Source organism: Chanodichthys erythropterus, chromosome 17, assembly GCF_024489055.1.
Source record: "Chanodichthys erythropterus isolate Z2021 chromosome 17, ASM2448905v1, whole genome shotgun sequence".
Lineage (NCBI taxonomy): Eukaryota > Metazoa > Chordata > Actinopteri > Cypriniformes > Xenocyprididae > Chanodichthys > Chanodichthys erythropterus.
In genome coordinates, this window is record NC_090237.1 from 22,120,001 (window position 1) to 22,135,052 (window position 15,052).

The following is a 15,052-nucleotide window of genomic DNA, read 5'->3' on the forward strand; positions in this document are numbered from 1 at the left end:
CAATTGGAAAAGAATGATACGGCCTACCACTGGAACCTTCAGAATCTAGACTTGTCACACAACTTGCTGGAGCGTGTGGTCTTAATTAACAATACGTTGTCCAATCTCCAAGCTCTCAATCTAAGTCACAACAAATTCTGGACTGTCCCGACAAACATGCCCTACAATTTGGAGATTGTGGACCTTTCTCACAACTACTTGTTGCAGATCCTACCTGGCTCACTGGATCGCCTTCCCAGACTGTCAAGATTCTATCTGCATGCTAATCGTTTTACCTCATTAAGTGAAGGTGTCTTCAATCAACTAGATGGACTGCAGCTCCTCACACTAGGAGACAACCCATGGGCTTGTGAGGATGAAGAAAATATAAACCATTTGCTGACTTGGATGCAACAAACCCCTGCGAAAGTCTTGGGCTGCCCCTGCTACACCAGGCCCACATGTGGAGAGGTACACATGGCTACTAGGAGAACCTGGAACTCAGCCGCATTTACAGAGCCGCCACTGGGTGCTGACGCCCGTCATCCTATCCACCGAGCTCCAATGCAGACAGTTACTTCTGGATCCCTGTCCAAGTCAGCCCAGTTGAACGTAGCTCACAATCCAAGCCCTGTTAATACCTCTGGGGCAGGCGTGCAGGTACTAATCATGGGTGGAGGATTTCTCACATCAACTCCACATAGCCTGTCCACACAGTCAAGCACAACAATTCGAACACGTAGCACCAAGAAGGTCCTTCCAGGCAGAGCTCGCAGCACAAGCCATCAAATCCACATATGCAGCTTTGAAACCACCATTTTGGGCCTTTTATGTACAGTTTTCATCCCAAGTGCTTTGTGATTCTGCATAATCTCTTGAACTAGACCTGCTGATTTGAAAACAAAAAAATCCACCAAGAATGCAAACGAGAGACTCACTTCTTAGGTTTTCATTTTCACATTGTTCTGGCTACTTTTAAGCATTCTTCAAGGTATACAATCTCTGCCTGCTTCCAATAAACTTTCAATCTTCTACATAATGTGACTGGGTACTGTATGGCCACACATATCAACATCTAGACGCATATACAAGTACACTACAAGTAGCAGTTTCTTGATATGGAAAATGGATTGCTCTTTCCAGTGTTATGCTTGAGCATTGACGGATTATTGCATTTCATTGTTTATATTATGTATCAAACTAAAAACACTGTGTAAAGTGTAAAGCTGATGTGTTCTATGAGTACAGACATGCTGCCTTTAACTGTTGAAATAAAAATTAAATCGGAAAACCCGTAGCATTTGACTGCATTTACAAAAAGACAACAGGCCATGCAGCAGGACTGGAAATGACAAATGCTTAAACACACAGCAATGCAATGCACAGTTGACAGTACATGTCAAAAAAAGGTTTAAACTTAATGGAACTTTTATACAGGGGTGAATATAAGTGGTGCACAGGTGCATATGTGCAAAATAAAAAATGCGCTGGGCGAGTAGGTTCAGACCACTCATTTTCGTGCCGACATGGTTGACAGCTGTTAATGCACAATCACCGTTTTAAATCGGCTAATTGTAATACTGTATATGATTTTCATTTGAACTCAATGCATAATAATTCTGCTGGTTTCAGAGCAATTGTATATTATAAGTTTACTATAAATGAAATTTTTATTTAATACTATTTTTTAATTTAAAATAATAGCATTATCACACTTTGTTATTTTGTTTATAATTTTATTAAAAAACTAAAAGTGCAATCATGCTTTAATTAATATTTTTATATTTATAGTTATATTTAATGGGTCACACATGTAGTGTGAGCACCAAACAGAATTTCCAGGTGCTCTCGTGAGAACCAGACTGAAAAACTTATGTGCACCACTGATTATATATACAGTATATATATATATATATATATATTATATATATATATATATATATATATATATATATACACATTTTATATATATATATATATATATATATATATATATATATATATATATATATATATATATATATATATATATATATATATATACAGTATATTATATATTATATATACAGTATATTATATATTATATATATATATATATATATATATATATATATGTGTGATCTGTGAAAACCCATGTGATCTGCTAAACTCCATCACATGGCGAAATTTTACCTATCACAGTTTTCAATACCATATGAAAGCTGGATTCGAGCCCTTTCCAAATCTGATTTTCAGGAACGGAATTGAGAAAAACAGGTTTAAATAATAAATGGAGGAAATCCAATAGCGTCCTCACACTTTGGTGCTCGGGCCCTAATAACTGTCACCCCCTTTTTTTGCATAGACATGAAAATACACTATCCAAACATAAATGGTTGTAATTCAAGAATGCTTTGGAATATATACATAAGGTTGGTTTTGTTTTAAAGAAGACACTTGTCAGATTATTGTAGAAGTGAAATAAATAAAAGTTAGAGAAGTTTAAGATTATGAAAATGTATAAATATAATTGTTTATATTTTATAATAATATATTACAAACATGTTTTACTCTTGAACTGCAAGAAAATCAAAGCCAAAAATGTCACCATTCCAAATTTTAGGTTGAAATATTTAAAAAATGAGCTTTCAGTAAGATTTTGTTTGGGCGCAGTACCAAACTTTTTCACTAGATGACACCCCAAGCTCCATTACTGACCATTTAAGGGCTCCTCCATTTATTTGAGTGATCGGAACCATATATTTCAATATTTTCATACATTTTATGAAGTACACATCTTATTCGGAAGTAGTATGGTCAGTTTAGCAGTATTTTATTTGAATTCAACCTCTAATAAACACGTAATTAGAACATGTGTGTTCATTATAGTTCAGTTGTTCTCGTGCTCCGCCTTCTCACGTTAACGTTGTATTCGGAAAAAAAACTTTGCGTGCCGTAGTTTATACAGGACTGGTGGGAAATTTGTATTAATACACCTTCATTCTACATGTTATGTGGTTTATTTTAATAGGTGAACTGTTTTTGTAGTGTTGAGAGGGAAAGCTATGGGCATTTCTTAAACAGTAACGCTAGAGAAAGACAGCCTTGCCACTATAAATCGCTATTTTTCTGCTCTTAACAGGTGAATTTTGCTTAGATGTTTTCAGATGATAGACAAGATGTTATAGAATGATAATTTAATGAGAATACAATTTTGACAAAAAATTACATTCAACCTATTTTTCGACCGAAAACATTCCATCGCTACATCCGACGGGTTTTCCTAGATCGCATCACATTATTTATTATATATATATATATATATATATATATAGATAGAAGAGAGAGAGAGAGAGGGAGAGAGAGAGAGAGAGAGAGAGAGAGAGAGAGAGAGAGAGAGACGGAATTGTCACTTGTTCTTTTTCGTGGCTTTTTGTGCTTAAATGGTCAAAAACACAAAAATGTCAAAATTCCGGTATCCTCGTAAACACAGTAGTCAGTTATGTCTTAAACTTACACAGTTGAGAGAGCAAACATGTGAAGGCTGATTTATACTTGCATCTGCAATTTCGCTTGGGGGCGAAAGGCAAACATAACGTCATCGCATCGTTGGCATCTCTGTCCGTGCACACCATTCCACGTGGCATTGTGCATGGCTTTTTTTTTTTGTAACATTCCACTTTCGAAGATACATGACTGAGGCGAATCTGGCTGAGCATTCATGTATTCTATTATATTTATTTGTGCTGCTGCTTGCAATTTGTTAATTTGTTCTTATTTGTCTCTTTTCAGTTCAATTCAAATCAAGCTTCCTTGTGTTTCCTTGTGTCGTGTAACAAAATTAACCTATTGTAAAAACACAAATACAATGAGTGAGCAACCATATAGGTGAGATAAATGTAGCTAGTTGTTTAAAATAAAATAGTCTGGATTAGAGACCAACCTTTAGTAAAGCCTTTAGTCACATGACAGAGGAAACTGACCTTAAAAAGCTCAGATTTTTCCAGAAAAACTAGAGAATAAATAGGTATATATTGCTGGGTAAAACATTGACTTTCAACAGCTCAACAGCTCAACAGAAGTTCAACAGCTTCAGATTCAAGAGTGACATCATTGACTGTATATTGCATCACTTAAAGGGAAAGTTAACACAAAAAGGACAATTCTGTCATCATTTACTCACCCTCATGTAGTTTCAAACCTGTATGACTATTTCTATGAACAAAAAGGAAGCTGTTTTGAAAAAAGTCTCAGTGTTATTAATTGAAAGTCATTGGGGTCCAATGTTGTTTGGACAACATTATTCAAAATTTTTTTTTCCTATAAAAGAAAGAAATTCAAACAGGTTTGGAAGGACATGACATTTTGGGGTGAAATAGGTCATCAATTTTTTGGTGAACTAGGTCAATGGAAGAGTTTTACAAAAAAAAATTGCATTCACTTCTATCCTCCAATAATAACACGCCTCCGCCTCTTTCAAGGGTGTTGGTTTAAACACTCAAACAAAGGGCATCATTTCACTCCGGCACAGAGCGATTCACAGTAACATCCTTCTAGAGAACTGAAAGACACAAAGAACAATCATCCATGGCAAACGGTAAATATGACTATTTATATATATATATATATATATATTATTTTCAAGGTGATGATATCATATCTAGTATTACTGGCTAATTTTGGATGTATCTTAGATATTAAATACTACTATATAGAACAAAACATTTTTTAAAAAAAATTAAAAAATTTTCCGATTTTAATAGTGAGAGAGCTGAATATGGTTTCCAAAACTCAAATACTCCTGCTGCTACTGGCTGTTATGTTTACAAGCTATGGTCTTACCAATGGTGAAAACAGCAGTACAGCCACCAACGGCACAGACACAACTAATGGCACAGTCAACGACACAAACACAGGCACAACCACCGGCACAACCACCGGCACAGTCAACGACACAAACACAGGCACAACCACCGGCACAATACCCAGCACAGCCAACGACACAAACACAGACACAACTAATGGCACAAACACAGGCACAACTAACGGCACAAACACAGGCACAACTAACGGCACAAACACAGGCACAACCACCAGCACAACCACCAGCACAGTCAACGGCACAACCAACGGCACAACCACCAGCACAGTCAACGGCACAACCAACAGCACAACCACCAGCACAGTCAACGGCACAACCACCAGCACAGTCAACGACACAACCAACAGCACAACCACCAGCACAGTCAACGACACAACCAACAGCACAACCACCAGCACAGTCAATGGCACAACCAACAGCACAACCACCGGCACAGTCAACGGCACAACCAACAGCACAACCACCAGCACAGTCAACGGCACAACCAACGGCACAACCACCAGCACAGTCAACGGCACAACCAACAGCACAACCACCAGCACAGTCAACGGCACAACCACCAGCACAGTCAACGACACAACCAACAGCACAACCACCAGCACAGTCAACGACACAACCAACAGCACAACCACCAGCACAGTCAATGGCACAACCAACAGCACAACCACCAGCACAGTCAACGGCACAACCAACAGCACAACCACCAGCACAGTCAATGGCACAACCAACAGCACAACCACCAGCACAGTCAACGACACAACCAACAGCACAACCAATGGCACAGTCAACGGCACAGCCAACGGCACAACCACCAGCACAGTCAATGGCACAACCAACAGCACAACCACCAGCACAGTCAATGGCACAACCAACAGCACAACCACCAGCACAGTCAATGGCACAACCAACGGCACAACCAATGGCACAGTCAACGGCACAGCCAACGGCACAACCACCAGCACAGTCAACGGCACAACCAACGGCACAAGCACAGACACAACTAATGGCACAAACACAGGCACAACCAACGGCACAACACCCAGCACTTCTATTGCAGCATCTCTTTCACTTATGGGGAGCATGGGACTGCCTGGACTTCTAATCTACACTGTCACCTGCTCTGCGGTTCTTAAACTCTTCCACCAGTCCTGATCATCAACTACATATGTTTGTCAAACATCAAAAACCTGGATGTTTAACAGATAAGTACTGTGCTGGTAAAAACTTGCACACTATAAAAATCTAGAAACGCATATATGATTGTATAAAGAATTAAAAATGAATTAAAGAATAAAGATTAAACACTTTTGTTGACATTGTTGGCATTTTTAAATGACCTTAACACATGCAGAATGGTTAAGAATGGGTGTATTGTAATTATTAAGAGGCATGTATGTGTCATAATCTATATAACTATATAAAATATCTATATAATGACATACTACAGAGTGACATATCAATAAACCAATAATAAAAGTTGCTATTCTGCGTATTTATGCAATGCTTCTTAAAGACTGTTTGATTATTAAATATGCAAAAATGACTGTAATCCTTAAGGAAAGAGAACAAACATGCCAAACAGGATACAGGAGGAGTGAAACCTAATGCCCAACTCAAAAGTTACAATACAATTAGCAACAGGCCGGGTATTACAAAAAAAGAGAAGGAATCAAAAATAAAGCTCTTACCTGCGGGCAATGTAGTAAAATACAGGATTGCCATTCTTAGATGTGCCAGCTTGGTAAAAGATGTTAAGGGTCTTTAAAGCTTTGAATTCCTCCTTCTCATGGACTTGATGCCTTCAAAATATAAGATTCAGATTATAAATTATGGCTGCTAATTTATTAAAATCACAATTCTTTTTGAATATTTTTACATGTATTTATATACAGTATTTTCTCTATATTTATTTTTTTAAAAAGCCTCACTAAAATATAAGATCCTCTGGGTCAAATCACAGGTTGCATCAATGTATAAGTCACATTTTATTTCAAATGTAAAAATATAAGTAAATTAATCTTAAGGTTTTCAAACATTATAAACACTATAAATATGAAGTTTCATCTTCACTCACGGCACAACCACATTCAAGTTTATCGATATAGAAAAAACACATTCAAGTTTATCGATATAGAAAACAAGAATAAAAAAAAAAGACCTAAATTAGTGGCATTCATTATAAACAACATTAATTATAAACAAGCCTAAACAAATTAAAAGTGAAACTGAATTACAGGCGTGTAGGAAATGCACTCTACAAATATTGATGTTCCTTGACTAACGAGCACAAACTGTTAACGTTAGATGTGAGGAGAGATAAAAACAGAAACCCACAAATATTTTGTATTTCGCCAACAACTTGAGTTGACCAATATTTTTTTACCACAAATTTGAAAAATATCAAAAGAATAAATGATTTCTGATATTTTGATGAGTAAAAAATATCTGATCTAAAGCCTTTTTTTAAATCCATAAATTATTTATAAATAAATCATAATATGGATAAATGCATACAAATATATAGAGATAAATAAATACTATAAACAGAAAATGTCAGAATAACATCAGCAAAAACATGCTGTTAAGTGGAAAGCTCAGTTATGACGTATTTTACTCTTGCTATTTCTGGGTAAAAACTGAAGAGAGGAGGAAACCCTAGCATTTGGCAAAAGCAAGAACAGTCACCTTGTCATAAACTCCTCAAACTTTGAGCTGGTGAGGTTGAGGCTGGACCAGTGTGTGTCAGCAACTGGCTTATGTTCAGGGGGGCCCAGGTACGCCAGGAGGGTGGCCATCTTGTCAAATGGTCTACGACCCACTGCCTTGTGGTCTCTATGGTTTAAGGTTTGATTATAACATTTGTATCTGTATTTTGACATTACATTTTTTTCCATATTCAAAACTCTTTTACATTTACTGTGGAAACAGGACAAAGACTGCATCTAATGGGTTAGTTACTAAAAAAATTGTTCCTTGTAACTGACAAGACCTTCTTTGTATATTTAGAAGCTATCTTACCTGTTACTGGAAAGGTATTGGCCAATTCTTTCCTGGTTGTTCCATAACAGACGGTGCAGGGCGAGCACGTTGCCGTCACTGATAAAAGACAGACTATGGTTCACTGAGTCACTTGGTGGAGAATCAGATGCAATATCCAAGAAGAACCTGCCAAAACAAAAATTAAGGATTTTGAAGTCCAAGTTTTATGGCTTTGAGTACGTATCTTCAAGTTTTAAAATGAGAATGAGAAAAGTTGCTTTTAGCAAATATGCATATTTAAAATATACCATTTTTCTCTTCCAGGCTAAATGATCAAAAATATTAATGAACATCTATAGCGCAAATTTAGTCCAATTAAGCACTCTCTGAAAATGCACTTATAACACATGACTCTAACTAGCTACTAGCTAAACAGGTAGTTATGATACATATTATGTGCGAAAAAAAAAAACAAACCTTCTGGCTGCATCAAAGTTGCTTTTCACAAAATCATTAAAGGGTCGCATATGCTCTTCTTTTGTAAAGAGGACATGATTAGCAATGCTCTGGAGAATCTGGGGGGAAAAAATATATATTGTGGCTTGAATATATGTAGTAATACAAATTTTGCTATTAATTGAGGCCCAGTGTTATGTGGTATAAATCAACATTTAACCTTGCCAGTTAGTCATCACATGATGAAAATGAAAGAACTGTATGAACCTGGCATAACTTTACTCACACTTACCTTAGACATGAGTTTGAGGCCACGCTCGATACGAGGTGGGGGTTTCTTGTCTAGGATGCCCGCCTCGTATGGCGATACGATAGCTGGGTTAATAAATCGCAAGAACATGGCACTTCCTACTGCACCAATACTGTTTTGAGGAAACCGCTGGCTGACCACCTGCACAAACGGATGGAGGAAAGACAATTGAGTGCTGGAAGAATGCATTATATGTAAATGACAGGCACAAGTCAAATTCTTTCTGATATATTGTTGATATTTTGATATATCATGATCATTTTCATTTGAAAACAACAAAAAGAATACTAATATTTTCAATAGGTTTACAATTCAGGAAAGGATATCATGAAGGAAAAAATATATGTGAATGACAGAAAGGACAAATGATTGATAAATATGTTTTATACAAAAAAAGAAAACAGTGTCATGAGACTTGAAACACTATACAGTGTTTGTACAGTACAAACTAATAATCAGACGTCAGTCGGCAAATATGCAGATTAATGTCTGGATTATGAGGCATTAAAATGCATCAACTGTACTAATAAACATCACCACAATCACATTACAACACATAAAACAATCCCTTACTAACCTAAATAAATATTTGTAGAACAACGTGTGAGAGCACACACCCTATATATAATACTCATGGCAATGTGTGTCTGCATTTTCACCGCACCTACAATACAAATTCTTTCGGAATGGTCCAGTCCTCTACGTCTCAAGAGACTTCAAGTCAGTCTAATTAGACAGAGACTTAAAATAGGCTATGAAGGGTCTCAGCTTATGATAAAATGTTCTAAGCCTATCGCTGATAAGAATCATCTCGTGTAAATTTGCGTAAAAAAAAAAAAAAATCATCATCATGGGAATTAACTTATTCTTCGTGCATCATTTTTAGAAAAATCAACATACTGACAATTATTTAAAGGGTTGGTTCACCCAAAAATTACAAAACAAAAATAACAACTTTAATTCAACAATTTGAACTGTTGTCATACGTAGTGAACTCCTTGTATACGTCCGAACACCACTTCAGTACTGGCCGAACCTGAACATGTGAGCAGCATGACACATGCATGTGATGCCGACACAGGATCCGGCCAATAATGAGCCAGCATTCGGAAGCAAACAAGGAAGCCTGCACTGAGTTCACTACATTTGACAATGGTTCAAAAAGATTAAAAAAAAGTCGCTATTTTTGTTTTGGCGCACAAAGAGTATTCTCGTCGTTTCATAACATTAAGGTTGAAAGACTGCAGTCGTGTTGACTATTTTATCCATGTTTTTAACTAACTTTCTGGACGTCAAAAGATGCAATGACGTTGATTTCATCAAAAATATCTTAATTTGTGTTCTGTAGATGAACGAAGGTCTTACGGGTGTGGAACGACAAGAGGGTGAGTAATAAATGACAATTTTGGGTGAACTAACCCTTTAATCTGTTTATGTGCACCAATTTTACACCTAACAATTTCAAAATATCATGTAAAACATTTTCCTTGTGTTTTTTTATAGCTTTATGGCACTCAGTTTTTTCTGTACTTTTGTAATAAGCAATAAAAAAGACAAATAAAATGCACCATGCTTTATAACATCATGGACATGTGGTGAAGGTCCCAGCAAATGCCAAAGAGAAAGGAAATGAGAATACAAACAGACAAAAAAATAAATAAAAAATGTGTGAATAGTTAGACATTTTACACCGTTACATACATTTTCATCCATGCATATGCACCAATGGTTTCTTAAAAGTGAAAACATGCACAACCATTGACGAAGACGACCCATAGAGCACATGACAGAAGCCAGAGTAGCGCCAACATGTTCATCAGATTGTATTTAATGCATGCAACACCTTCATTAAAAGTTTTCCAAGAAAGACGACTCTTCCAGAAACCAAAATACAGATTCATAATGTTTTCAAATTTAAACCTAGATGCATTTCAAGAGTGTACCGGGCTCCAGGTCTGCATATTTGTGGATATTTTGTCCTCATGTCAGAATAGACCCTAAACCCACACAAAGAAACAGTCTGCTGCTTTACCGCAAGACATAGAAAAGCTGAACTGATCCCACCTGTCCGCCATCAGTCCACAACGGTTGGAAAAAGAATAAAGCGTGGTCCAAAGCAGTACAATTATTTTGTTTATCTATCTGTGCTTTCTCCTCACTATATTGAAAATGGGCGTGTCTTCATAAGAAAACCATGTTTACACAGGTGTTTCTGAACATGTTCTGGCGAAAAACAATTCAAAACCATGAAAAATCAAATTAAATTCATCAAATAAAAAAAAACAAAAAACAAATAAAATAAGTTTTAAAAAAGCAACATGTTGCATTTATGGAATGAATAAACCCAAACTAATAATAAATGGCAGCTAAAGAAAAAATTAAATGCTAAAACACTTACGGATTTTTTGTTTTCCTTTTTTTCTTTAACAGTGGCTTTATTCAGAAGGGAGTGGCAAGTAGCCTACAGGGCAGAGATGAGCACAGAGAGGTCACAGCAGCTACACAACTGCACTCAGCACAGCCACAAACACAATGAAGGAGCGGACAACACAACCACTGCCTTCCTGACAGCTGATCTATGAACAGTTTCATTCATGTTTATTTCAGTGATTAAGAAACACCGGCTGATGCTCTCCAAGCAGAACGTAAAGCAAAAGCTGCAAAGATGCTACAGTGGAGAAGGGAGAGCGAGCTCTCGGCCCAAGCAAACAAAGTAAGAATACAATAAGAGTGTGAAGATATTAGAGGAAAATTAAAGACCAGAATAGGTGTCGATGAGGATGTAAGTGGACCGTGCAGAAGATACAAGAATGAGTCATCAATATTTTCAGTCTGTTATTCCAGAAAGGAAAAACTGTATGTTTTTAAATGTGAATATCTACAAAACAGAAACTTTTAGAAGCTCACTAGCATAGAGATGTCCTCCAAGCTATCTAGATGCCACAAAACTATTATCATTTTTGATTTAATGGGGACTTACTGAGCCAAACATCACAACCCGATCCTCGTGATTACAAACAAGACAAGAAAAGCCATGAAAGGAAATGACAAGAAAGGAAAAGAAACCACATGTAATTGAGAAAGACGAAAAGAAAAGGTGTTTTTGTCATTCAATGCTTTATTTTCTCTGTTTAAAAAACAACTTAATGCATCACCAGCCACAAGATGGTGCCCTTGACAGAGTATATGAGATGTGAGAAAGACGGATGGTAATTTCAAATGAAAACTTGGTACTTTCATTTTTAGTAAAAAGAAACTACTCTACCAGCTACGTCAACAATTTTCATAATGGAAAAAAACAAAACAAAATGAATTGTTTTTGTATTCTTAAGTAGAAGTGACTTAAAATGTGTGATGAATACGTAAATATTAGGGCTGGGACAATAAATCGAGAAATTATTCTGGATTGATTCTTAGATTTTCCCAAATGTATCACAATTCCCTCTCTAATCGATACGGAGCTTAGTTTTTAACAGAAAATGGCACTGTGTACTTTAGAAACAGCTGTACTCTGCTTGCTTCCAATTCCTTAAACACAACATTTGAACCTTCTATAAAATAATCATTCATAAAGTTTGAAGCAAATTACAAGGGTGTTTGCAGTTGGCTGTTTTTACATTAATATAGCGTCATAAAAGTCCCTTCTCAGACTCAGCCGAAAGCACGAGCGCTCTTCTTCTTGAGCATTTAAGCGCATGGATAAAAACTAGCCTAAAGCGGCATCTGCTGTTAAAAACTAAGCTCGATTCGAGAGAGAATCGCGATGCATTCGGAAAATCTCAGAAATCGAGATTAATCGATTTATTGTTGCAGCCTTAAAACATTATATCAATATAGAAATGTTAACTTCAATGCCAAGGCCATTAGAGCCAAACCCAATGTGTGAAGTTTGATATTCGGTATATACGATTTATTGCAGCTGGGAGAATTGTGATGTGTACCTTCTCATGACATTTAAACTTTCATAATACCTCTGCAAGCAAAAAATATGTTTGCTTACTTAAAATTAATCTGTAATGTCTGTTGTTGCATGTAGAGCAAATGATTCAGCAGATCTTTTTTGCCATTTGAATTCATACTCTGATATATTAAACTTTAATTCAGATACTGGAATTCGAATCATATCAAACTTAAAATGTCATTTATTTTAAAATTCAGTATTAAGAACAGGTCGTAATGATTTAATAGTGACATTTTTAGCACTTTAAATGTCACAGTCCAATTTTGCCATTCAAATAAACATACATATCCCTTTTGGGCTTACTATAAAAGTGACAGAAGTTAACATTTAATAACCATGGCAACCCCTATAGGAAAATGCTGTAACGTAAAATAACCTTTCAAAAGTTTGAGGCCAGTGAGAATTTTTTTAAATTAAGATATTAATACTTATTCAGCAAGGATGCATTACATTGAAGTTGCAAGTTCAAAGGAACAGCATTTATTTCAAACAGAAATCTTTTGTAACAATGCCAAAGGATAATGAAAGAATTATTATGTTTTCCGCATATATATTAAAGGGGATGCCTAATGCTAATTCATGCATTCTGACTTATTTACACTGTTAAAGAGTTGGATTCACATGCTAAACATGGCCAAAGTTTCAAAAAACGAGTTGGACGCATGACGGAGTATTTCAGTGCCAAATACATTCTTTCAGGGTTCATATAAGTTTCGGAAGGTTTTTTTTCCGGTATGGCCCGGGTATGACGTCATAAGGGTGGAATTCCTTGTATGGGCACTTCTCCCGGAAGAGCACGCACACATCAACCGGAGTGAGAGCAAGAGCATCAACATGCTTCGTTCGGGTTACGGAAGTCGGCAGCAGCGCTGCACAGGACTTGCTCGAGAAAGCTTTGTCATTTTGCTTTTAGACCACAAAATCAACAATGTCACCAAAGAAGTGTGTTTTTCGTTGTGAGGGAAAGATAACCTTGCTTCCCAAAGAACCCAGCGTTAAGGGAACAGTGGATGCAGTTTGTTTTTCCAGGGCAGAAATGTTGTGCAAGTGTGTTCGGCATTTCGGTGACAAGACCCAGATCGACCCGGGGTTTGCTGATGATTTAAAACTGAAAGATGGAGCGGTCCCAACGATAAAAGATCCCGGTCATGAGTCAGAACTGCAGGCGGTAAGTAAAACTGCATCAAATGTCTGTGTTTTGTTGGCAATCGGCGTGTAAGTGCATATAATGTAAACAACACAAACGTATAGTGAATCAAAATGCGATGATGTATTGTGTGTGTGGTGACTCTTTAGCTCCGCCCACGGCACTGCTACAGGAGCTCGCCTTTTTTCGGAAAGCAGCGGTACAGCTGTATCTATAAATCTGATTAAACTAAAGACTCTTCATAGATATGAAGGATGCTATATTACTCTATAGGAACTCATGATTAACATGAGATTGTCAGAAACTGGGTGTGTTATGTCCCCTTTAAGCAGCTAAATATTGACAATATTAAGAAATGTTTTTTGAGCAGAAAATCAGCATATTAGAATGATTTCTGAAGGATCATGTGACACTGAAGACTGAAAGTTTAGCTTTGCCATTACATGAATAAATTACACTTAAAATTTATTTAAATAGAAAAGTTATTTTAAAATGTAATAATATCTAAGAATATTACTGTTTTTAACTGTATTTTGATCAAATAATGCAGCCTTGGTGAGCATAAGAAATTTTTGTCAAAAAAAAAAAAAAGATCCTACCGACCCCAAACTTTTAATTGGTAGTGTATCTGAGAGAAACAGATACTAAAAAAAAAACTGTCTGATATATTTGTTCACAGACAGGCAAAGGTGAGCAGTGGTGCAAGAGAGGATAAGAGCAGTTTCTCTTGTTAGAAGTGACTGGAAGACTGATCAGTGGATGCCCAAGCATGAAAGACAGCCTCAATGCAGTCATTCAGAGGATGCAGTAACAGTGGTTAAAAAAAAAAAAAAGCAGACTGGCATTAAGCAGTAAGCATACCTGATACAGACAGTGGCACACACTGCGCAGCTGTGGAGGAAACTCGCTTGAAGAGTTGATGATGGCCAGGAAGAAGCGATCTGTGATCTGCAGCAGGTTCTTTTGGTTCTCCTCCAGGTTCTCCGCTGGTTCGAGCCTAAAGAGGAAACAGAAAAGTTAAACATTTTGGAAGAATGACAACGATAGAAACCCCTTTTCTTTAAAAGTAAAGAGAAAGCATGACCTGACTAAACAGTGTCAACAATATGAGTTTAACTATGTAAACATGCCTGGTGGGGTCCACTTCAAAACTGATTTGCTGCCACTCTGGAGTCGTGATGATTCCTTTCAACAGCGGTTCCAGAAGCTTCTGCAGATACGCAGCTCCATACACCTGCAAACAGTGTGCCAGATTTTAAGTGCGTATACACTACGCACTTAAAATAAGATTTTTAAAAGAAAATAAATTAATACTTTTATTCTGCAATGATGCATTAAATTGATTAAAAGTGATATTTA

At 36.6% G+C, this 15,052-nt stretch overlaps 3 protein-coding genes across 6 annotated transcripts in view; 2 read left to right on the forward strand and 1 right to left on the reverse strand.

Moving 5' to 3' along the window:
- The window catches only part of omgb (oligodendrocyte myelin glycoprotein b), a 4,051-nt gene extending 2,828 nt beyond the window's left edge, over positions 1 to 1,223 (forward strand). The window contains exon 2 of the mRNA XM_067366105.1: positions 1 to 1,223. This exon is cut by the window's left edge and continues 340 nt beyond it. Within this exon, the coding sequence (XP_067222206.1) occupies positions 1 to 840 (840 nt within the window). The 3' untranslated portion in view covers positions 841 to 1,223.
- The window catches only part of nf1a (neurofibromin 1a), an 88,221-nt gene that overhangs the window by 44,320 nt on the left and 28,849 nt on the right, over positions 1 to 15,052 (reverse strand). For 2 of the 4 annotated variants that reach the window (XM_067366097.1, XM_067366094.1), the window contains exons 28-35: positions 14,824 to 14,927; positions 14,555 to 14,690; positions 10,984 to 11,046; positions 8,568 to 8,726; positions 8,297 to 8,394; positions 7,859 to 8,005; positions 7,526 to 7,672; positions 6,529 to 6,639 (exon numbers count right to left, since the gene is read on the reverse strand). In XM_067366097.1, coding sequence (XP_067222198.1) covers positions 6,529 to 6,639; positions 7,526 to 7,672; positions 7,859 to 8,005; positions 8,297 to 8,394; positions 8,568 to 8,726; positions 10,984 to 11,046; positions 14,555 to 14,690; positions 14,824 to 14,927 — 965 coding nt within the window. Of the gene's footprint in view, positions 1 to 4,409; positions 4,520 to 6,528; positions 6,640 to 7,525; positions 7,673 to 7,858; positions 8,006 to 8,296; positions 8,395 to 8,567; positions 8,727 to 10,983; positions 11,047 to 14,554; positions 14,691 to 14,823; positions 14,928 to 15,052 lie in introns of those variants that run through there. The other 2 variants (XM_067366096.1, XM_067366095.1) reach the window with 2 other exon arrangements.
- On the forward strand, positions 4,494 to 6,503 carry LOC137005270 (uncharacterized). Its single transcript, XM_067366098.1, has 2 exons — positions 4,494 to 4,555; positions 4,722 to 6,503. Exons 1-2 carry the CDS (start codon positions 4,546 to 4,548, stop codon positions 5,990 to 5,992), a joined length of 1,281 nt encoding a protein of 426 aa, XP_067222199.1. The 5' UTR covers positions 4,494 to 4,545; the 3' UTR covers positions 5,993 to 6,503.